General features: G+C 39.2%; 1 protein-coding gene across 3 annotated transcripts in view; it reads left to right on the top strand.

Annotated features, from left to right (window-relative positions):
- The first annotated feature begins 893 nt into the window (after positions 1-893).
- LOC124119939 (anaphase-promoting complex subunit 5-like) overlaps positions 894-24360 on the top strand; it is a 136100-nt gene continuing 112633 nt past the window's right edge. Inside the window, exons 1-3 of one of the 3 annotated variants that reach the window (XM_048389929.1) lie at positions 894-980; positions 3287-3511; positions 12343-12425. In XM_048389929.1, coding sequence (XP_048245886.1) covers positions 3305-3511; positions 12343-12425 — 290 coding nt within the window. In that variant the 5' untranslated portion in view covers positions 894-980; positions 3287-3304. Of the gene's footprint in view, positions 981-3286; positions 3512-7343; positions 7486-12342; positions 12426-21529; positions 22402-24360 lie in introns of those variants that run through there. The other 2 variants (XM_048389930.1, XM_048389931.1) reach the window with 2 other exon arrangements.

Below are 24360 nucleotides of genomic sequence, written 5' to 3'. Positions count from 1 at the left end.
ATATAATAATAATATACGTAATATCCACTGGTGGCGCTACGATCGGGCCCAGTAATTCCAGCCAAGTTCGGAAGGGGGGAAATTGGACTTTTGTAGTCAGTTAAATCCCTTGCCTCGGGAAGATGGGGCGAACCGGATTTCGAACCCCCGATCATAGGTTAAAAGGGACGCAACTCCGAACAGCGAATCGCGGCGCATTAGACGACTGGGCCACCCGTGTCCCGTCTAATGCTGGAAAATAAAAGAAAGCACCATTTCTTGATAATGTTGACGTTTTCACATTGTACTCGAGTACACCAATTTTGAGGTAGAATGTAGCATGTTTTCTGCATTAATAGCGAAGGCCAAACTAACTCTGTTTCTGAGAGATGGCGACACGCATATGACAGAGCAGCCAAAGAAATTCTTCCAATTTCTAAAAATAAAAAAAATGAAATCACATCAATGCGGAAATATAAATCTTATCAATAAAAAACCCAGAAATTTTATCAATACTAAAACTCACGGATTATAGCTAAAACGGCACCTCAGCAAAGCAATAGGCTACATATATGTACCCAACTCACACACTTTAGGGACAATTGAAATTGCTAAGGCAGAAGGCGATCTACTTAACAACATCAACAATCGCTCAATCCTTTAAATTATTTATATTTTCAAGGAGGGGGATATGGGCGCGAGTCTTTCCCTCTCTTTATCAAAAGTGAAAAAGTACACTTGTTCACGCGGTGTCCTCAAGGGAGGCCACTCTGTATGCCGCTATCAGTTTGTTTTTTTATATATCATGATATACTTGTACTAGTAAATATGTCTATAGACGGTACCAGCTCTCGTCAAGTACTTAAGGTGACAGAGTTTTAACATAGTATTATTTCAGAGTAAGCCGTAATTTATTATACGACATTTGCTGCGACACTGGAAAATCAAAATGGCGGGTAATTTCAAAACAACAACACATGACCATTGAATTTTCCAAGCTTGTGAGTAGACTATGTGTCTAACTTAATGCACTAGTTATCATTTGGGGTTTGCATGATGTAAGTGGAATATTTTAATGTTATATAACTAACGACACGCCCCTACAATGACACTAATAGGTCTTTCTTTCGGTGTGTCCTGATACCCACGAATTTAGGTAACAGGTTGAATCTATGGCAACATAATATTACGCATATCGATTGAACAACGATCACTTCCCAAATTCAAACTTACTGCGCAAGGAAGCAAGTGACAGCACAACAGGACTGAAGCAGTCTCCGTTTTGTTTTGGTTTCCATATGTTTTCGTGCATTCGGAACGCACAAGGGGAGAGGAATATAACATAGCCTGCAACCTCGGGGTATCGCGGTACTTGTCATGTACACTGATCGGAACAAAATGCACTCACTAACCGTTAAGATTATTCGTGTTCTCTATATCAGATTTCATTTATTTGATCTAACAATGCATATTTTACTCATAAAAGTTAATTATTTACATTAGTAGCTCCGAGTAAAAGCCGGGCCTCGCGCTCTGTTTGACAAGGGGGAGAACTCCATCGTATCGCGGTACAGAGAAAAGTATGGAGGTCCGAATTGGACAAAAAGAGGACATAATTCTACCAACCACTTGGTATGATCATGCCAGACATCAGTGATTTGTCCAGACAAGTGCAAAGACAGTACAAGTAAAATTCTAAATGTGTTATCAGCAATAGGTATTCAATGCATTTTTACCGAAAAGTAAGAGAAAAATATTTTTATAGGTCAACAACAAAATATCAGAAATTATATTTTAAGATTGTTTAAAAAAAATTGGATGACAATAATTTGTCACAAAATGGAAAAATGTTAAAAGTCAACAATAAATATATAAAAAGCACTCCAAGTATGCCCAAAGTATGTATTTATCTTTTGACTTCTAGTGAAGAACGTATTTCTAAGTCTGGCATTATGGCCCTTATGATCTCCCAATAAATTCTGGGCACAGAGCGGGAAAAAATGTGCGGACTACGTAACTTCCGTTACCTCATTAGTCTCCATGAATATGCAGATGATCTAGTTCAGGTCGATAGAGAAAGTTTACTTGGGGAACTGCGGGTTATATCATTGGCCATTGATAGATGGGGGTAAGGCAATATTACAACAGATGCCAGAAATATGTATCAACGAATTAATAACTCCTTACTTACAGCAGACGGAACATTCCGAGGAAATTGAAATTGTTTACCAAGTGAGCACTACCTGGTTACCGATTTGCATTAATAGACAGACACTAAGAGGCGTGTCCCGCATGAACTATCGGAAATCACAAATGCTGCGATACGATGAATGCCGCGGTACCATGGGGTCCGAGTATACCTCATATTTGTTATAATCATTATTTAAGTTCATATAGGAAACAGGGACGGCTTCAAGTCTATTGCCGAACCTTTGAGCAGCATCAGGACTCCTGAATGTATTGCTGCAGCAGCAGCTGTTGTGGAAGTCAATCTGTACATGTCATTGCATTTCATACGTGAAGATTCAGGGATAGAATAGATCTTTAGCAACCCATGCTTGCCGTAAAAGGTGACGATGCTTCTTTTAAAAGGCGACTCTCGGGATCGGTTGGTCAGACTCGCTGACTTGGTTGATGCATGTCATCGATCCCAATTGCGTGGATCGGTGCTCATGATATTAATCACTGGATTGTTTGGTCCTGACTCGATTATTTACAGACCGCCGTCATATAGCTGGAATATTGCTGAGTGCGGCGTTAAACAACAAACCAAAGCAAACCAAATCATACATTAATCAAACACTATTCATGTTAAAATGAGATGGTACTTGCAGCAAAATTTTACGTAACCTATTTGAAAATACAACCCTTTTGCTATGTCCATGATTTTAGGGAGGCATCTCTTGATTTCCGTGGTATTCAGAATTTTGGACACTGTAATTGCAATTAAATGCCTTGCATTACCACACAAGTTTACAATCATTTGCAGTATTGTAATGAGAAGTAAAGATAAATTTCATCATTATTTTCAATTGACATAATTCTGATATTGATTGTTAAATGTCATGTAAGCCAAGATCGGTGATATGGAGGGGATGCTAGAGCCACACATGTCATTAATAAATAAATAGATATCGTACACATGATAGTTTCCGGAAATATAAGTAACCAGTGAAACAGCGAGTCTGCGGAAATAGAGAGTCCGAGCATAGTTGTGTATATAAAGTCTCTCTTTAATAGAGATTTATAGGGTTACAAATTGATATGGTTTTACACAAGTGTGACAATGAGGTTTGTATTGTTTCAGTGTGACTGACAGCTGATAATGACGACTCCACAGGATTTGTTTATTTTTGATCCTCATGGACGGAAACCTCTGAAGGAGCAGGTGACGCCACACAAACTGTCGTTGCTGGTGTTGGTGTATGGGTACCAGCAGATGCTGAAGGAGTCGCAGGAGGAAATGGATGCTGTTGTTTTCACCGAGAGGGAAAAGAGGGACTTTATGACCTCCATCCTTGACCTTCTACAGGTATAGGATTTACAAAGCATTTTCGCTTCATTTTGCTGCAGGGAATTCAATAAAAAATAATACACCAGGACTCCAGATAATTTTTTGAGTCATTGAGTATTTAATCACATTGGTTATTGATAGTTTTTCTGTGGGTATTCAATATGTTTTTATTCCCTTCGGTTTTTCTGTGGGTATTCAATATGTTTTTATTCCCTTCGGTTCAGTCTACATGGTATTTTTAAACTGAGACTTGGTAAACAATTTGTTTGATAATTCTTAGTTAATTTGCTGCTCCAACTGTGTCACACGTTGTGTAAGCTCACAACAGTGACATCCGTGTCATGCAGGGCCAGGGAGTTCATTCATACCTGCTATGTATAAGGGTTTTTTTAGCAATAATTTGCTAGTGCCACATTTATTTAAGTAATAAACGAAAAGTAGGAGTTGTTTATCATACATTACAATGAAACACTACAGGGAGAACAAGCTGAGGGTCCAGCCCAGAGTGGTTTATTCTCCCTGCAGTGTTTTATTGTATGATAAACAACTCCCACTTTTCGTTTATTTCTTTGCGATATCAACATTATATACATCCTCTTTAAGGATGATGATAAAATGTACAAGCTTAAAAATTGACCCGTTTTGTAATAATGATGTCTCCCTCAAGTCAGAATCCGACCTCAGCTATGTCGGTCAGGTCCATTTAATGCACAGGTGGGTATTTCCCACATATTCTCACAATCCTCACGTCGAATACCTGTAGCTTTTCCCCCAATAACGATGATCATGTCTCTCCGCTTTTAAATGCGATGGTTCGGCCATCTACATCTGTGGAAAACACCTTACTGGTCACTTCCCCCTTAAAACTAACATTGTCCACTTTACGGCGTCATCAAGTTGCGAGCACATGTTCGTATCTCCATAAATGATGTCATGATAGAACAATGTTTTATCGAGAAATAAACCACGCTTGGTTCTATATTGTTCTTTGCAATTTAGCGCTAATATTGTGAATTAAGTTTGTGATGTTCTTATTCATTTTTACGTGTGTTTATGAATAACCTGAGACCTTGTGCTGACATAACCTAAATTTCCCTCGGGATAAAGTGTTGTCTTAACTTATGTTATCTCAGAGCTCATGATGAGGCCAGATTTAAATAATTAAATAAAGATCTGGAAGAAATACTGGTAAAAATGTGAAAAAAATTTCAATGTTATATCTCGCATGGTTAAATCCATCTTCCCAAGGCAAGGGAGTTAACTGACTTTAAAAGTCCAGTTTCCACCCTTGCCGAACTAGGCTGGAATTACTGGGCTCGATCGTTGCGCCACCAGTGGCTATTACCAATTATGTCCCTTCTAAGCCTCTCTTATGGACCAAGTAAAGCGTTCTCTGTAGTATGTTGAATTGAGGAACAGATGTTCCTGTATGTAGGTGTTGGAGAGAAGATCTGGGTGCCGTTGTACAAAACAACCTTAGCATTACGAGTGTGTTAAGGTATGGGAGTTACGATCACCTTAGAGCTAAGATCGCTTTGTACAACGGCACCCAGGGCTTCAGTGTGACACAAGTGTGCATCACATACACACAGATGTAGAGAATGGACAAAGAAAAAGAATACACTGCGTCCTCAGTTCCTCACAATTATTTTCATTGTACATACAGGACAACCCATGCTTGCCGTAAAAGGTGACTATGCTTGTCGTAAAAAGGCGACTAACTGGATTGGGTGGTCAGGTGGTCAGGCCTCTCGTATCACTGGCGTTTGCTTCACACAAAATGGTGGCGCCCAGTCAGGACTATCTGATTGATAATCAAGATCTATATTGTCATAAAACGGGTCTTACATCGCGAAATGCATCAAATCACGTGAGCACCTTGATTAAAAACATGAAAGGATTTGGAAAATATCTGCTGACAACGAATTGGCGATGCACATGCTTTGCAAACCCTGCAATCGATCGAAATCTGCACGACAGGTCATGGATTTTGATTTCGGTGCGTGATTTTGATTGGACTATGCATAGACTCGTTAGTCCAGACAAAAAAATGTAACTCCATAATACCAGCCTAGTTCAGCAAGGGTGGAAACTGGACTTTTTAAGTCAGTTAACTCCTTTGCCTCGGGAAGATGGGTTAAATCTACAGGCAGCTCTACATTAAACACAAACTCTCTTGTGTTAGCTAGATATTGAGTGCAGTGGCATGGGTTACTTATGTGTCCAGTGTTAAGTATGTTTTTTAGCGAGATTAGGGAACGCAGATAATTAAAAGTTGACTTCAATATTTCTTTTTTTTATGGATGTTTAAACGTAAAACTGATTTAAAACTGTGTATGTACATGGTGTAAATCTACGTAGAGGATTGACGCAAAATGTGCACTCCAGTCTTTTTACATTTATACAACCATAAACACAAATACATATTGAAGTCAATTCTTATAAATAAATACATCAACAATAATAACTTCACATATGTCTTATTTGTTGATTGGCACACACAAAACTGTAGACAACGGTAAATAAACCACTGACATTGTTCAGCGCATAATGCAAGACAAGCCCCCTCCATTCTATCATCAGCCAATCAAGAACCAGTAGTTTGTAAGTGGGAGTGGTCTAACTCTTTTTCATTAAATTTTATGGAAACATAAAATATTGCTTGGTTTGGCAATCAAATGTCACGGAATCGCTTGCAATTTTTTTATTATCCATTAAACAAGTTATGGCCTTGTATGTTCTCAAACATTGTTTATTCAGGTCATCATACTTTAGTTGCATATTAAATAGGCATTGGAATTGTCGTCACGAGCCCGCATGAGGTGGTCAGACCTAAAGAAAATTATGCCTCGCAAGATTTAGGTCGACATCATGCATTATTATGATGACATGCCGCTCATTGTGACATGAAGGACATGACGTCACAGTCAGCTACAGAAAAGCGCCAAATTTCCAGCTGTCTTGTGTCCTTGAAGCTTGAAATACCCTTTCTTTGTCAATTTCTATCATGTTTTCTGCCCAAAATTTATTGTCAGACAGATTTTGAATATTGTAGTTTCAGCAGGTTTGCATTAATTGACATTGATTCAGAAAGGTACATTTCTCTTAATATTAGCTTTCAGTTTATAAGGGATGTGTCCGTCAAATCGGTTGTTTCATTCAAAACTGGTTATTGTGATTTGACAACCTCTGATTGACCAATCTAGAATTTTCCAAATTCATGATAAAATGGTGATGTATTTTTACACAAGTATGCAGTTTATCAAATCCTTACAAAAACATAACAGTGTTTTGGGGATGGTCAACAATTAAATTAATCTTTTGGGAATGCTGTAAGAAATGGACAGTTATTTTTTTATTGAACATTTTTGGTTTTAATTCAAAATAAAAGTTATCTCTAAAAGATTTTTTATTAAAGATGTGATATCGTATGTACTTCAAGCTTGTATATTACTTAGACACAGGTGGTCAGAGAGACCACTGAAAGTTGAAATTGAATTAGAAAACATTAATCAGTCCTCGAAAAGATTAAAGTTGTACCATTTCCTTCAAGAAATGTATTTTGCTGTTTGTGAGGTTATGTAGGATTTATTACCCTGAGGGACAAATGAGGGAAGGGGCATAAAAAGGACAAGCATCATAGATGCAGCTACGACAAAATTGTAAATTTTCAGAAAATCCTTAATGTTTGCATATTAAATGATGAAAATATTGATCTTACATAATTGAAATACTATTTTTAGCTGAGTAGAATGAGCAACATGTTTTTGAGATGACTTCTTTGTTAACATTATTATTGATCCGGTGGTTGCATGTGTTCTCATGGACATATATAGAGACGTGAAGTCATTCTGTGCTGTGTCTATATTTAGAGCCTTAGCTTTTTTGTCTGTGTTATGTTATGGATAATGAATAACTCTACAGCTCCAGTGGAGTATTTAGTTCGCTTAAATTGATTATGAAGTTGGAGGAACATGAAGACGTGAAATGAAGTAAGTAAAGTTCATTGCACTGATTCCCCGGAATTCAAACAAAATGTTTACAACCGTTTTTATGAGGTATGCTTATGCTTCAAGTCCAAGGTACATTACTGGCTGTCACTGTAGCAATATGATCTTTTTGGGTGACAACGTCCCATTAAGGTGACACATTCATGACACACTGTTTTGAGTTGCCCAAAATTGGCCATGCAGGGATGTTGTAATACGGTAGGACATGGGTATAAGGAGACCGGGACCGGAGAAATCAGTTAGTTATATCCGTTGTTCGTTATATACGTTTTGGCTCGGAAACGTCCGCCATCTTGGATAAAACATAACACAATACACGTAATTGCAGCATTGACTTGTATCAGCAGTGATAGCATTCATAGTATTCAGTTGATAACATTTCATAACATTTATTTAAGTTTAACAAGGTTGATCCGTCACCGTTGATTGTGTTGATTCACTGCTGATTGCTTGCAGCTAATTGTCAGTGACACTTGACACTGAGTGAGATTTCTCAGTTTGCTATACATGTCACTAATTAGTGGTAGATGGGCTTGTCGGTGATCAGATATCAGTTCACTGTATCCATTAGTTCGCTGTAGAGAGCTGTAGAGATATATGTAAATTTTATATGATATTATGTAGGAGATAAATCAGGGCTTTTTAACAGTTCGTTGTATCCGTTTGTATGCTCTATCCACAATCGTTATATCCGTGTTCTGTATATGTTTTTGAACATTTCTGGCAACCCAAAACTAAAACACAAGTTAAGTCCAAGTTAATCCTCCTGTGTTGTATTACCAATGGGCTGAATAATAGAAATATTAAACATTTTTGAGCCAAGTCCAACTAAAACACAAGTTAAGTCCAAAATATGAAAAAAAATTCAATGTTATATCTTGCATGGTTAAATACATCTTCCCAAGGCAAAGGAGGCACTTTAAAAGTCCAGTTTCCACCCTTGCCGAACTAGGCTGGAATTACTGGGCTCGATCGTTGCGCCACCAGTGGCTATTACCAATTATGTCCCTTCTAAGCCTCTCCTATGGACCAAGTAAAGCGTTCTCTGTAGTATGTTGAATTGAGGAACAGATGTTCCTGTATGTAGGTGTTGGAGAGAAGATCTGGGTGCCGTTGTACAAAACAACCTTAGCATTACGACTGTGTTAAGGTATGGGAGTTACGATCACCTTAGAGCTAAGATCGCTTTGTACAACGGCACCCAGGGCTTCAGTGTGACACACAGATGTGCATCACATACACACAGATGTAGAGAATGGACAAAGAAACAGAATACACTGCGTCCTCAGTTCCTCACAATAATTTTCATTGTACATACAGGACAACCCATGCTTGCCGTAAAAGGTGTCTATGCTTGTCGTAAAAAGGCGACTAACGGGAATGGTGGTCAGGCTCGCTGACTTCTTTGATGCATGTCATCTATCCCAATTGCGTGGATCGCTGCTCATGATATTAATCACTGGATTGTCTGGTCCTGACTCGATTATTTACAAACCGCCATCATATAGCTGGAATATTGCTGAGTGCGGCGTTAAACAACAAACCAACCAAAAACCAACATACAGCACAACAAAAGAAGTTATGGGTGTCTGTCTTTTCATCCATCAATCAAGACCACTGTGCACATGATCATCAATTCATTCCAGGATCTAATGTAATAATCTAAACGTACAGTACCCTACCCATCTCATTACTTTACAGGACCCTCATATTGCCTGCAGGGCGGCACGGTGGCCTAGTCGTCTAAGGCGCCGCGATTCGCTGTGCAGAGTTGTGTCCCTTGGGCACACCAGAAGCCTTTGTAATGCTTGTGGTTTTGAATCCCGGTTTGCCCAGATTATGTTTCTTGGTTTGTCAGCACCATACCCATGCTCGTGCGTTTCACCAAAGTGGTAAACGTCTAAGACCTGCATCACTTCGACCTTTCCTCCCAAATTAAGCTGACACACAGTGATATAACTGGAATACTGTTAAAAGCGGTGTTAAACCCCACTCACTCACTCACTCACTCACTCACTCATTTCTTGTAAATTCTGCAACCAAATTTTGACAATTCTGCAAACCTTTATGCTTTGCTATCTTGAATTTTGTAGTTTTGCACCTGTTTGACATATGGCAGGCACTTTCATGATAATTGTATCCACAGCTAGAATAGTGTTAACGTACAGACATACAGTCTTTGGTAAGTAATAATACAAAAGTCAACTTCACTTCAAAATGAAATATATATCCCTTTATGCGTTTAAAATCAGATTTCGACTCATGCCTTGATATTCTGCAGTGTAATTGACACATTCTGCAGCAGATTCTGCAAGATAGGCACATTTCTGCATTTCTGTGCAGAGGGCTTTTCTGCAAAATATTCTATGACCACGGAATACAGTTGGGATTGATTTATTAAATTTTTAAGAGTAGAGAAAGTGATGCAATGGAGACCAAAAGAAGGTTGACGTGACACAGCTACTGTGTTCAATAATTCATGTTGTGGTACGAGTCCGAGACACTCTGAGTTAAGACAACAGGGATTTGTCGGCATTTTGAAAGGTTGGTATTTGGTCCCAAGACTGGGTCAAATGGTGATAAAAATTCAAGTTGGCCCCAAAATAAATCCTAATTAGGGTACACACTGCCTACCATGGATATAGGTAAATCCCTGTCCACAATTAAGTCAAGAGACCATTTCAAACTGAAAGTGGAAAATGGAACCATCCTCTATATATCCAGGGCTTGCATTTAGGTAAGCCTATGCTAACCCTGGACCCATCCCCATGGTTCTTGCAATCTCAAATTACCTGCCCTTGATTTCCTTTAGGCAATTTGATTGGCTACACTACTAGGTCTAATGTACCAATCATAATGAGAGTTGCAAACCAGCCTCAAGGTTGGATTGGTGAAATCAAGAACATAGTGGCCAGTCCCACTAATTACGATAGTGTTTGTAAGAAATTCAACATTGAAAAACTAACTGACTCACAAAAGTAAAGCCCTGAGAAGACGTTTTTGATGAAAAGGATGTCTTCGTGTCCATGAAAACTGGCAATACGAGTTACCTCCCTTACGCGTTTTCGTTTTCCTTATCTCAACGTTTGATTGGTCGGTGCAATGTGAATGAAACTGAAGGGCAGGTAATTTAAGGTTGTGAGAACAAAAGGGATGTGTCCGGGGTTAGAGTAGTTTTACCCAGTGAGCCCTGGAGATATACAGAGGATGAAACGGAACTGGATATTCTGAAACAACAATGATGTCTTGTTGAACCTTGTAGCTGGTGTAACTTGATGGTGTGTTTCTGTAGCTGGTGTAACGTGATGGTGTGTTTCTGTAGGTGGTGTAACTTGATGGTGTGTTTCTGTAGCTGGTGTAACTTGATGGTGTGTTTCTGTAGCTGGTGTAATGTGATGGTGTGTTTCTGTAGCTGGTGTAACTTGATGGTGTGTTTCTGTAGCTGGTGTAACGTGATGGTGTGTTTCTGTAGGTGGTGTAACTTGATGGTGTGTTTCTGTAGCTGGTGTAACTTGATGGTGTGTTTCTGTAGGTAGTGATGTGTTTCTGTAGGTGGTGTAACTTGATGGTGTGTTTCTGTAGGTAGTGATGTGTTTCTGTAGGTGGTGTAACTTGATGGTGTGTTTCTGTAGGTGGTGTAACTTGATGGTGTGTTTCTGTAGCTGGTGTAACTTGATGGTGTGTTTCTGTAGGTGGTGATGTGTTTCTGTAGGTGGTGTAACTTGATGGTGTGTTTCTGTAGGTGGTGTAACTTGATGGTGTGTTTCTGTAGCTGGTGTAACTTGATGGTGTGTTTCTGTAGGTGGTGTAACTTGATGGTGTGTTTCTGTAGCTGGTGATGTGTTTCTGTAGGTGGTGTAACATGATGGTGTGTTTCTGTAGATGGTGTAACTTGATGGTGTGTTTCTGTAGGTGGTGTAACTTGATGGTGTGTTTCTGTAGCTGGTGATGTGTTTCTGTAGGTGGTGTAACATGATGGTGTGTTTCTGTAGGTGGTGTAACTTGATGGTGTGTTTCTGTAGGTGGTGTAACTTGATGGTGTGTTTCTGTAGGTGGTGTAACTTGATGGTGTGTTTCTGTAGGTGGTGTAACTTAATGGTGTGTTTCTGTAGGTGGTGTAACTTGATGGTGTGTTTCTGTAGCTGGTGATGTGTTTCTGTAGGTGGTGTAACATGATGGTGTGTTTCTGTAGATGGTGTAACTTGATGGTGTGTTTCTGTAGGTGGTGTAACTTGATGGTGTGTTTCTGTAGGTGGTGTAACTTGATGGTGTGTTTCTGTAGGTGGTGTAACTTGATGGTGTGTTTCTGTAGGTGGTGTAACTTGATGGTGTGTTTCTGTAGGTGGTGTAACTTAATGGTGTGTTTCTGTAGGTGGTGTAACGTGATGGTGTGTTTCTGTAGGTGGTGTAACTTAATGGTGTGTTTCTGTAGGTGGTGTAACTTGATGGTGTGTTTCTGTAGCTGGTGATGTGTTTCTGTAGGTGGTGTAACATGATGGTGTGTTTCTGTAGATGGTGTAACGTGATGGTGTGGTTCTGTAGGTGCTGTAATGATGGTGTGGTTCTGTAGGTGGTGTAACATGATGGTGTGTTTCTGTAGATGGTGTAACTTGATGGTGTGTTTCTGTAGGTGGTGTAACTTGATGGTGTGTTTCTGTAGGTGGTGTAACTTGATGGTGTGTTTCTGTAGCTGGTGATGTGTTTCTGTAGCTGGTGATGTGTTTCTGTAGGTGGTGTAACGTGATGGTGTGGTTCTGTAGCTGGTGTAACGTGATGGTGTGTTTCTGTAGCTGGTGTTACTAGGTTGGTGTGTTTCTGTAGCTGGTGATGTGTTTCCAGAGTCCGGACCTGGAGCTCGTGGAACTGAAGCAGCGTCTTGACGGGATTCTGAAGCCGGTGCTACTGGATTGCTTCTTTGACAGGTACGTCTACAGCTGTTCTTTGACAGGTGTGTCTACAGCTGTTCTTTGACAGGTACGTCTACAGCTGTTCTTTGACAGGTGCGTCTACAGCTGTTCTTTGACAGGTAAGTCAACAGCTGTTCTTTGACAGGTGTGTCTACAGCTGTTCTTTGACAGGTACGTCTACGGCTGTTTTTTGACAGGTACGTCTACAGCTGTTCTTTGACAGGTGCGTCTACAGCTGTTCTTTGATAGGTACATCTACAGCTGTTCTTTGATAGGTACATCTGCAGCTGTTCTTTGATAGGTACATCTACAGCTGTTCTTTGATAGGTACGTCTACAGCTGTTCTTTGACAGGTACGTCGACAGCTGTTCTTTGACAGGTAAGTCTACAGCTGTTCTTTGACTGGTACGTCTACAGCTGTTCTTTGACAGTTATAACGTTATCATGCCAATGTAGACCATTCCTCACACATGAACAAAATGTTACACACAAATTTTCCAGGCATGAAATATTTAATTAATTGAAATTCACCGTGAATGTGTATCATGAATATACACTATAATGCACCTGGCATACTGTGTATCATGAATATACACTATAATGTACCTGGCATACTGTGTATCATGAATATACATTATAATGTACCTGGCATACTGTGTATCATGAATATACACTATTATGTACCTGGCATACTGTGCATCATGAATATACACTATAATGCACCTGGCATACCGTGTATCATGAATATAGACTATAATGCACCTGGCATACCGTGCATCATGAATATACACTATAATGCACCTGGCATACTGTGTATCATGAATATACACTATAATGTACCTGGCATACCGTGTATCATGAATATACACTATAATATACCTGGCATACTGTGTATCATGAATATAGACTATAATGTACCTGGCATACCGTGTATCATGAATATACATTATAATGTACCTGGCATACCGTGTATCATGAATATAGACTATAATGTACCTGGCATACTGTGTATCATGAATATACACTATAATGTACCTGGCATACCGTGTATCATGAATATACACTATAATATACCTGGCATACTGTGTATCATGAATATAGACTATTATGTACCTGGCATACCGTGTATCATGAATATAGACTATAATGTACCTGGCATACTGTGTATCATGAATATACACTATAATGTACCTGGCATACTGTGTATCATGAATATACACTATTATGTACCTGGCATACCGTGTATCATGAATATACACTATAATGTACCTGGCATACCGTGTATCATGAATATAGACTATAATGCACCTGGAATACTGTGTATCATGAATATACACTATAATATACCTGGCATACCGTGTATCATGAATATAGACTATAATGTACCTGGCATACCGTGTATCATGAATATACACTATAATGTACCTGGCATACTGTGTATCATGAATATACACTATAATGCACCTGGCATACCGAGTATCATGAATATACACTATAATGCACCTGGCATACTGTGTATCATGAATATACACTATAATGCACCTGGCATACCGTGTATCATGAATTTACACTATAATGTACCTGTCATACCTAATATGCCAGGTTTTAGTGAGAAAAACCCTACAGCATATAACACAAATGAAACAAGAAACTCCCATTTCCAAATGCATTTGGATAAACATCGGGTCATTTCAGAAACTCGGCGATACTTATGAGAGATGAGCAAGTTACCTAAGATGCATTCTGATTGATTTCTCAGCAGGCTACTTGGAAAAAAAGTGCCTACTCCTTAACCAATCACAAGCTAGAATTTTAATGTTGGTAATATAATACAGTGTGAGTTATTTTCATCAGGCTTTATAAAAAGCCTGGATTATAAATTAATGTACCCGGATAATTTGTTACCATAACATCAGTGATCGGATCAGGTTTTTTTCTTAGATAATGACTCACAAACAAGGAAGGATATGAGGAATGTTTTTTGTACAGATTACAAGTTTGTCAATAGTGTGAATATCACAAGCTCTGCAATAAACAAAGGGATAGCTTCCTCGTTTTGATCCCGAGTTTAATAGATTAAGTTTATTCTATCTCCGCTCTGCTGAGACCGGTAGGTGCTGGAACATTTTGTTTTCAACTGACGTATAAGAGAAGTAGGTCTTTTTTCAGCTGCTTTTTCAGAATGTATGTAACCCTTTTCAGTCAGATGTGTTGTATTGTCAGAGAATCTGAACAGTCAGATCAGGGTTAGAAATTGGCACTAGTCCTATAGTCCTTACCAAACTGCCCAATGGTAAAGGTATCATAAGGACTACCCTAGTATATCAATATCAAATAATTAAGTGCAACTTTTCAACTGCAGTAAATTTTATTAACTGCATTCAAGCTTTTAGCACCAAATAAGATTTGATCCTGTTGTTGAGTGTTGAGGACTATTCCGTCATCTGGTTGCTGTTCGTGGAATATATTGGCCCACATGTTATTGACAATATGCATTGGAGGATCATCATAGCAAAGATTATGGAATTTTTAACATACATTACAATGACTTGTTAAATTCAACAGAAAAGTTCAAAGTTTTAGTTCTGCGAGACGCCATGACATCACAATGGTTTATGTAAGATATTTGTGTGATGACACAATTTTCTTATCGGTAATCCTCAATATTTCTTCCCATCATCGATATTTCCGATTATCAATCTTTTTAGTCAGCCTAATTTTGACGCAGTAAATTACTCTATATATTGAAAGATCACAGCTGGTTAATATGCAACTTCTTTTTTTAAGATCTAGATTCAAACTGCCATGTCCATGTCCGTTGCTACCTCACCAGATATCCGAGCAACTTGTACATTACCTTCGGTTACCATTACTTAACAGCTGCTTAGCAATATTACAATTCCCAGTAACTAGAGTTATCTCCCTTAGACTGTAAGCGCCTGTCGCTAACAGGTTAATTTTGTGTGAACATTATTATCCCCCGCCGCGCGAAAGCGCGAAGCGGGGGATATAGTATTCACGACCGTCCGTACGTCCGTCCGTACGTCCGTCCGTACGTCCCACCTGTTTGTTGCCGCGATATCTCAAGAACTAAACACTGGATTGTCTTCATATTTGGAACTATGGTGTATATACAGACTCCGCAGACACCAGTCGGTTTTGGTGACCTTGATCCCATTTTCAAGGTCACAGCAGACAAATCTGCTTTTAGAGTTGGAAAACGGTGTTGCCGCGATATCTCAAGAACTAAACACTGGATTGTCTTCATATTTGGAACTATGGTGTATATACAGACTCCGCAGACACCAGTCGGTTTTGGTGACCTTGATCCCATTTTCAAGGTCACAGCAGACAAATCTGCTTTTAGAGTTGGAAAACGGTGTTGCCGCGATATCTCAAGAACTAAACACTGGATTGTCTTCATATTTGGAACTATGGTGTATATACAGACACCGCAGACACCAGTCGGTTTTGGTGACCTTGACCCCATTTTCAAGGTCACAGCAGGCAAATCTGCTTTTGGAGTTGGAAAACGGTGTTGCCGCGATATCTCAAGAACTAAACACTGGATTGTCTTCATATTTGGAACTATAGTGTATATACAGACTCCGCAGACACCAGTCAGTTTTGGTGACCTTGATCCCATTTTCAAGGTCACAGCAGGCAAATCTGCTTTTGGAGTTGGAAAACGGTGTTGCCGCGATATCTCAAGAACTAAACACTGGATTGTCTTCATATTTGGAACTACAGTGTATATACAGACTCCGCAGACACCAGTCGGTTTTGGTGACCTTGACCCCATTTTCAAGGTCACAGCAGGCAAATCTGCTTTTGGAGTTGGAAAACGGTGTTGCCGCGATATCTCAAGAACTAAACACTGGATTGTCTTCATATTTGGAACTATAGTGTATATACAGACTCCGCAGACACCAGTCGGTTTTGGTGACCTTGACCCCATTTTCAAGGTCACAGCAGGCAAATCTGCTTTTGGAGTTAGAAAACGGTGTTGCTGCGATATCTCAAGAACTAATCGCTGGATTGTCTTCATATTTGGAACTATAGTGTATATACAGACACCGCATACACCTGTCAGATTTGGTGACCTTGACCCCATTTTCAAGGTCACAGCAGGCAAATCTGTTTTTGGAGTTGGAAAACGGTGTTGCCACAATATCTCAAGAACTAATCGCTGGATTGTCTTCATATTTGGTACTATGGTGTATATGGCGGGGGATATTTCGTCACTCTGTGACAAATACTTGTTTGTAAATTAAATTGACAAATATTGTGTGGTATATAACATTTGTTTGCAGAATATTAACCTGTTTATTTTATTTTTATATTTCTGTAATAAGATTTAAATAAAATAAATATGACAGGTACACTATCTGTTAGGCTCCCTGTATCTAATTAATCTGTTGATTTCATATAAGAAGATTGTTTTTCGCATCTTTATTCTCAAAATAATGTGATCATGACTGTGTCCCCCCAACTGAAAAGAGAAACAACCCTATTCCACTGAAACACATACATGCCTGATGCTAAACATATAGTTTTTTGGTTTTGATTTTTCATTTAACTTTTATAAAACTGATACAAGTCCATATCTTGTTTCTAGAAAAATATATGGAGGATATTTCATGTGGCGAGTGAAATATCACGTTTCTCTCATCGAGTGACATGGAAGAAGATATTTTCACGAGTGGGTTTGTTTCCCCACAAGGGCACAATGTGTGAAGCCTATTTCTGGTGTCCCCTGATGCAATTTCACTAGAATATTGCTAAAAGCAGCATAAAGTCATACTCATTCACTCACTTCAGGGGTCAAAAGTGAGGTGAAACATGGACATATTCAGGGTGGGCCCTGCATTTGGAGGACATATTCAGGGTGGGCCCTGCATTTGGAGGACATATTCAGGGTGGGCCCTGCATTTGGAGGATGAACATTTAAAGTAAATAAAAAAGCTACCATTTGGACCTTCAGCACTGTGAACTATTGTTTACTTAATTCTTACTTTTTTAAGAGGATATTGCTTGACAAGACGATGAAAACAGGATACAAAAATGTAGTCCAAGTATTAATAGTGTTCTGTCAGAAACGGGGCGGTCGGGTAGCCTAGTGGTTAAAGCGTTCGCTCGTCACGCCGAAGACCCGGGTTCGATTCCCGACATGGGTACAATGTGTGAAGCCCATTTCTGGTGTCCCCCGCCGTGATATTGCTGGAATATTGCTAAAAGCGGCGTAAAACAATACTCACTCACTCACTCACTCTGTCAGAAACTTTCCTTCCTGGTCTTGTGTGTCCAAGACTTTGCAGGTATTGAAGGTGTTTCTTCACACACACAGCCAATCCCACATACCAACAAGGCCTGCTATTGCTGCTCCTGTTACAATCAATCTTCAGGCTTGACAGGTAGGAATTCTTTACAAATTTTGCTTAAGAGTAGTTTGAAAAATTGGTAATTTTACAGCAGTATCATATGACGAAAGAATTCGGGTATTTGATGTCATTTTCATCTAAAATACTCCCCATATATTTTTGGGATGAGTCAATGACAATAGGTCTGTCATAACTCTAACAGTAAAGGCCCAAGACAAGGGGTCTGTCATAACTCTAACAGTAGAGGCCCAAGACAATAGGTCTGTCATAACTCTAACAGTAAAGGCCCAAGACAAGGGGTCTGTCATAACTCTAACAGTGAAGGCCCAAGACAAGGGGTCTGTCATAACTCTAACAGTGAAGGCCCAAGACAAGGGGTCTGTCATAACTCTAACAGTAAAGGCCCAAGACAAGGGGTCCCTATATTCAAATACTGTATGAGGAACCTTAATTTCAAATGGAATAAAGAAATTAGTTAGGGTTTTGTTTTATTGATTTGGGCTATTTTAAATCCTGAATCTTTTTGGCTATTGGGGATATGGCATTGTACACTACAATTTCATTCTTAATGTCAAATACTGTATTGAATTGTGGTTATCAAATCACAACACACTTCTGATTACTAAAAACACAAAAATTGCTATTTTTATCACACTATACATTCCATCCATGACATAAAATCATGTTCCTTACCCGTTCCCATAATACAGTTTTTTTCCATCCCATTAGTTTCAATTAGGAGAGAAACATCCTGTGATTCCGATGTAGAGCCAGGTTACCTGTGTATTCATCCTCGCTAAATTGGATGTGGAACTGAACACACAGTATGAAGTTTCAAATGTTAGATTTGAACATCGGTTCACGTAAAGACAGTATGTTCGTTTGTGCATCGAACCAATCTAATATCTCTTGAATAGGTGTAATGTTTCACATATTAACCAATATTGAAATAGTGAGTGAGTGAGTTGGGTTTAACACCGCTTTTAACAGTATTCCAGTTATATCGCGGCGTGTCACCTTAATGTGGGATGAAAGCCCGAAGTGATGCAGGCCTCGGACGTTTATCACTTAGGGGGAACCCACGGGTATGGTGCTGAAAAACCTAGAAACATAATTGGGGCGAACCGGGATTCGAACCCACAATCATAGGTTTCAGGCGTGCCCAAGGTACGCAACTCTGCACAGCGAATCGCGGCGCCTTAGACAACTGGGCCACCCGTGCCCCCCAATATTGAAATAAGTATCATTTTGCTGTGTATACTGGTATACTGGTTATACTGGTTATACTGGTATACTGTTATACTGGTATACTGGTTATACTGGTTATACTGGTATACTGGTTATACTGGTTATACTGGTTATACTGTTATACTGGTATACTGGTTATACTGGTTATACTGGTATACTGGTTATACTGGTATACTGGTTATACTGGTTACACTGGTATACTGGTTATACTGGTATACTGGTTACACTGGTTATACTGGTATACTGGTTATACTGGTATACTGGTTATACTGTTATACTGGTTATACTGTTATACTGGTTACACTGGTATACTGGTATACTGGTTACACTGGTATACTGGTTATACTGGTTATACTGGTATACTGGTATACTGGTTACACTGGTATACTGGTTATACTGGGTATACTGGTTATACTGGTTATACTGGTATACTGGTTATACTGGTATACTGGTTATACTAGTATACTGGTTATACTGGTTATACTGGTATACTGGTTATACTGGTTATACTGGTATACTGGTTATACTGGTATACTGTTATACTGGTTATACTGGTATACTGGTTATACTGGTATACTGGGTATACTGGGTATACTGGTTATACTGGTATACTGGTTATACTGGGCAGTCCTAGTCGTAATGTAACAGGAACACTGGCTCTGCATCAGGGGTTTAGCCAGGTGGTTTAGGTGTTGGCTTCTCACGCCAAAGTCCCAGGTTTGAATTTCCACATTGGTACAGTGGAGCCCATTTCTGGTGAATTTGCTGGAGTTTGGGGAAAGCTGCATAAAACTCACTCACTCACTCACTCACTCACTAGGGCTGCGACAATGCATCAAAATATCCATTTATGTTCAGTGTTGCGGGTGTGGGTGAATGCAGTTTGTTTCATTAATTTTAATAGTATCATAGCTACCTGTAAATAACGAGTCTAGACACTTCAAACCAATGACTGATAGCATGAGCAGTGTTCCACATCACAGAGCTGGACCACCTGAACCAGTTTAGTTGCCTTGGTCACCTAGCAACGTAAGTGATGGAGGTCTGTTCTATCCCGGGGCATGTTTTGTCCCACACTACACTCCTCTTTTATACTTTTCATACAACATGTACAATGAAGTTCTATTTGTGACAAACCTGTTAAATGTTTTACCAACTCAACTCAAGTCCTGATTGTGTTCAGTGCAGAATTATCAGACCATGAGCTGGCGTTCAAGTCAAAGTCTAGAGCACACCTGTTATGATGTAAAACAAGGATGCATATCCCTGCAACTCTTCTCAGAAATACTTTGCATGGGGCTTTTCTCAGAAAGCTTTGATAATGTTGATATGGATTTCCTGCGAATGAGACGTAACATGCAGGTGCGTGTCTTTCTGTTGCATGTGTCCTGCTGTGTAAACCTGGTATACTGGGCAGTCCTAGTCATAATGTAACAGGAATACTGGCTCCACATTCATTTACAATACAATGTTTGATACATTCATGAAGGTTAGATTAGGTCCTGACCCGTGAAGATCCGGGGTAGAATAGGTCTTCAGCAACCCATTCTTGACGTAAAAGGCGACTATGGTTGTCATATAAAGTGGCGACTAGCGGGATCAGGTGGTCAGGCTCTCTGACTTTGTTGATGCATGTCATTGGTCCCATTTGCATAGATCAGTGCTTGTGATGTCAATCACAGGATTGTCTGGTCCAGACTTGATTATTTACAGACCGCCATCATATAGCTGGAATATTGCTGAGTGCAGCGTTAAACAACAAACAAACAAAAGATTAGGTCCCAAGCATCCGATGCTTGGATAAGTGCTAAGGCATCGTGACTTTGTTGACTGTACATCTATAGCCAGATGTCATTGTACGTTGCTCATAATATTAATCCTTGGTTGTCTGGTCTAGACTTGATTATTTACAAAACCCCATGATATGGCAGGAATACAGCATTAAAACAAGAAACGTTCGTGAGCATGTTTCGGTCACTCATTCACATGATATGGTAAATACAATCAAAACTATCGATATTCCTAACTGAAATCGATACTATTGATCGGAAACTGATTTAACAATCGATTCATTGACTTTAAGTGCTTACCAATAGCAATATATCGATATTTCGATTCATCGTGACACCCCTAATTATTTCATTACATTGCTGGGCCTGTGTCATGTATCACTGTGATGAAACTTGGCAGAGATTAACTGCACACTATGAAGTGGTTGGTTTCTCCTTCCTGCTGTACTTGGAGTTGGCTTGGTGATATGGCTTAAACAGTGCCTATGTAATGTAAAATTTAAATTCAAACTTAAACTTAAGCTCACCGGTAGTTGAAACTGAATGTTATTCACTGCTTGTGGGTAGACATTTACAGCCTTCTTTGACTTGAGAGATTGCATCGACTTTTAAGGTGAGTCTGAAAGCCAAATCTTATTGCAAGGTATAATCATTCAAATTTTTTATCATGGTATTCATAAGGTTTTTAGCCAGGTGGTTTAGGTTTTGGCTTCTCATGCCAAAGTCCCAGGTTTGATTTTCCATATGGGTACAGTGGAGCCCATTTCTGGTGATTTTGCTGGAATATTGAGAAAGCAGCATAAAACTTTTATATACTTTTCATATAACATGTACAATGAAGTTCTATTTGTGACAAACCTGTTAAATGTTTTACCAACTCAACTCAAGTCCTGATTGTGTTCAGTGCAGAATTATCAGAGCATGAGCTGGCGTTCAAGTCAAAGTCTAGAGCCTTTTATGATGTAAAACAAGGATGCATATCACTGCAACTCTTCTCAGAAATACTTTGCATGGGGCTTTTCTCGGAAAGCATTGATAATGTTGATATGGATTTCCTGTGAATGAGACGTAACATGCAGGTGCGTGTCTTTCTGTTGCATGTGTCCTGCTGTGTAAACCCGATATGTTGCGTCATTGAGGATATTCGACGGCAAGATGCAGAATGCATGAAGACCGTGGATATATACCCGTATGGCTTCCTACAAACGATCCTGTGGGGATCCAAGGTCACAATTGATCCCCAGCAACCCATGCTGTAACCATAATAAACAAAGACATAAAACAAACAAAGCTACAAATGGATACAACTTTTAATATGCATTTACAATTAATAAACTGCAAGTGCTTTCTGAGTGCAGAGTTTCAGCTTTTGTGTATGCATGTCAAGTTGACCATCAACAGCTTCCAAAAATAATGATAAAATACAGAGCATTACCATGGGAACTGAAGATTAGGAACGGTGGGACATTTACAGTTTGACTGAGATGCAGGTGTACAATATGGAAAAGTACTGGCAGAAGGATGGATATTTTGGATACCTTTCAAAGCCAATAGATTCATATGATACTTCAGGTGAGACTTTTGGTTGAGTATTGAGACTACTTAGAATTTGTCTTCCGGATGGGTTCCCAGTTGATAAAATACCTTATGCTGGTCATAAAAGCCATCTAAATGTGTCGTCCTACCACGCTGACCAGGGACGTTGATCAGGCCAGTATACAGTTGCTAGATTAGTTACATGCAGAGTGACTTAGGTTGAATATTCCTGCCTGTGGCATATAACTGTCAGCATACACTGATGGGATACAAGATCAGTATCTTTTGTCTCCCCTGTCACAAGCTGTGGTAACCGTATCTCTGTGCAGCTCCCAAAAACTATTTTGGTATTGACTCTCGCTTCTCTATCTAATCTTGCTTATCTTGCTGGGAATTTTAGTCAATAATTCAGTGACAATGCAGCCCTTGTATCGATGTATGGAGCTTAAAAGTAGTTCTTGCTAGCTGACCTCATTTGCATAATTATTGGATTATCACACAAACTTAAAAGGAATGATTTATCGCATCGCATTTATTTATTTATCCAGTTAACTCAACGCATCCATAGGATGCTTCCATAAGACTTCTGATGAACTTCGACATTTACTTTTAGGAGATTATCTATTTTTGATTGGTGGTCAAATTCCACATTATTGCGGCAAGGAAAGTTAATGTTACTTCCTGAATTGGTAGCCTAGTGTAGCACATGTACCCCTGAAACAGCATAACACTGTTGTACACCTTGAAAACAGTGTTGTACACCTTGAAAACAGTGTTGTACACCTTGAAAACACTGTTGTACACCTTGAAAACACTGTTGTACACCTTGAAAACAATGTTGTACACCTTGAAAACAATGTTGTGGACCAGAAACAGTGTTGTAAACAATGAAAACAATGTTGTGGACCAGAAACAGTGTTGTAAACAATGAAAACAATGTTGTGGACCAGAAACAGTGTTTGTAAACAATGAAAACAATGTTGTGGACCAGAAACAGTGTTGTAAACAATGAAAACAATGTTGTGGACCAGAAACAGTGTTGTAAACAGTGATATCTGAAAGTATATAAAAAATAGTGTAAATTTATCACCATTTGTCCAACAACCTTACTTTGATTCATTCATGAAACAACAAGACATATACTTTGCAGCTACATAAACCATGACAACAAAATGAACAAATCAATACAAATTCATACATGCCACTATTGGTATTTGACAAAGTTGTTAGCATGATCATGAAGTGGAACTTAATACATGTATAATAATGAACGTGCTTCCAATAATATTGTCGTAGCAACATTTATAAGATGATAATCCCAATTGTTTATCCCTATTTTTTTGTACATCGACTGTCTGCCATCATGAATGAGATGTGCAAGTATGTCACTGATGAATTACTTATGTATATATTTATGACTTACAAAATGTCAGGTGACCTTGGCTATATAAGCCTTAGTCCATAGATGAAAATCAGAGAGAGAGAAAGAGAAAGATCTTAGCCTTAGCCTAGAAAGGGTTAGGCTGGGTGCTCCGGGGCACCTAGACAACAACCACTACCACTATATGCTGATCTGGCACATAGTGTCTTTTGTATGTATATCTACCTGTATAAAGTAAAATTGTATATACCGCAAGCCATCATCTCCAAGTCTTCACTTCCTACCAAGAACCTATGCCGACCCCTTGCATATACAAGTATGTACATCATTCATTATCAATGTCACGTGCATTGCAGACACACAGTGCGTTGTTAATGTATAGTCAAGATATTGAACCACATTGACAGGTGGAGTTTTGTGTCAGGTTCACTGTATGAAGTTGTGTGTCACTTTTTCACTGGTTCACTGTATGGAGTTGTGTGTCACTTTTTCACTGGTTCACTGTATGGAGTTGTGTGTCATTTTTTCACTGGTTCACTGTATGGAGTTGTGTGTCACTTTTTCACTGGTTCACTGTATGGAGTTGTGTGTCACTTTTTCACTTGTTTACTGTA

This window comes from Haliotis rufescens, unplaced genomic scaffold, assembly GCF_023055435.1.
Source record: "Haliotis rufescens isolate VD_foot unplaced genomic scaffold, xgHalRufe1.0.p SCAF_8, whole genome shotgun sequence".
In the NCBI taxonomy this organism is placed as follows: Eukaryota; Metazoa; Mollusca; class Gastropoda; order Lepetellida; family Haliotidae; genus Haliotis; species Haliotis rufescens.
Note: the sequence above shows the minus strand (reverse complement) of the source record. Positions and strands in the feature narration are given on the sequence as shown.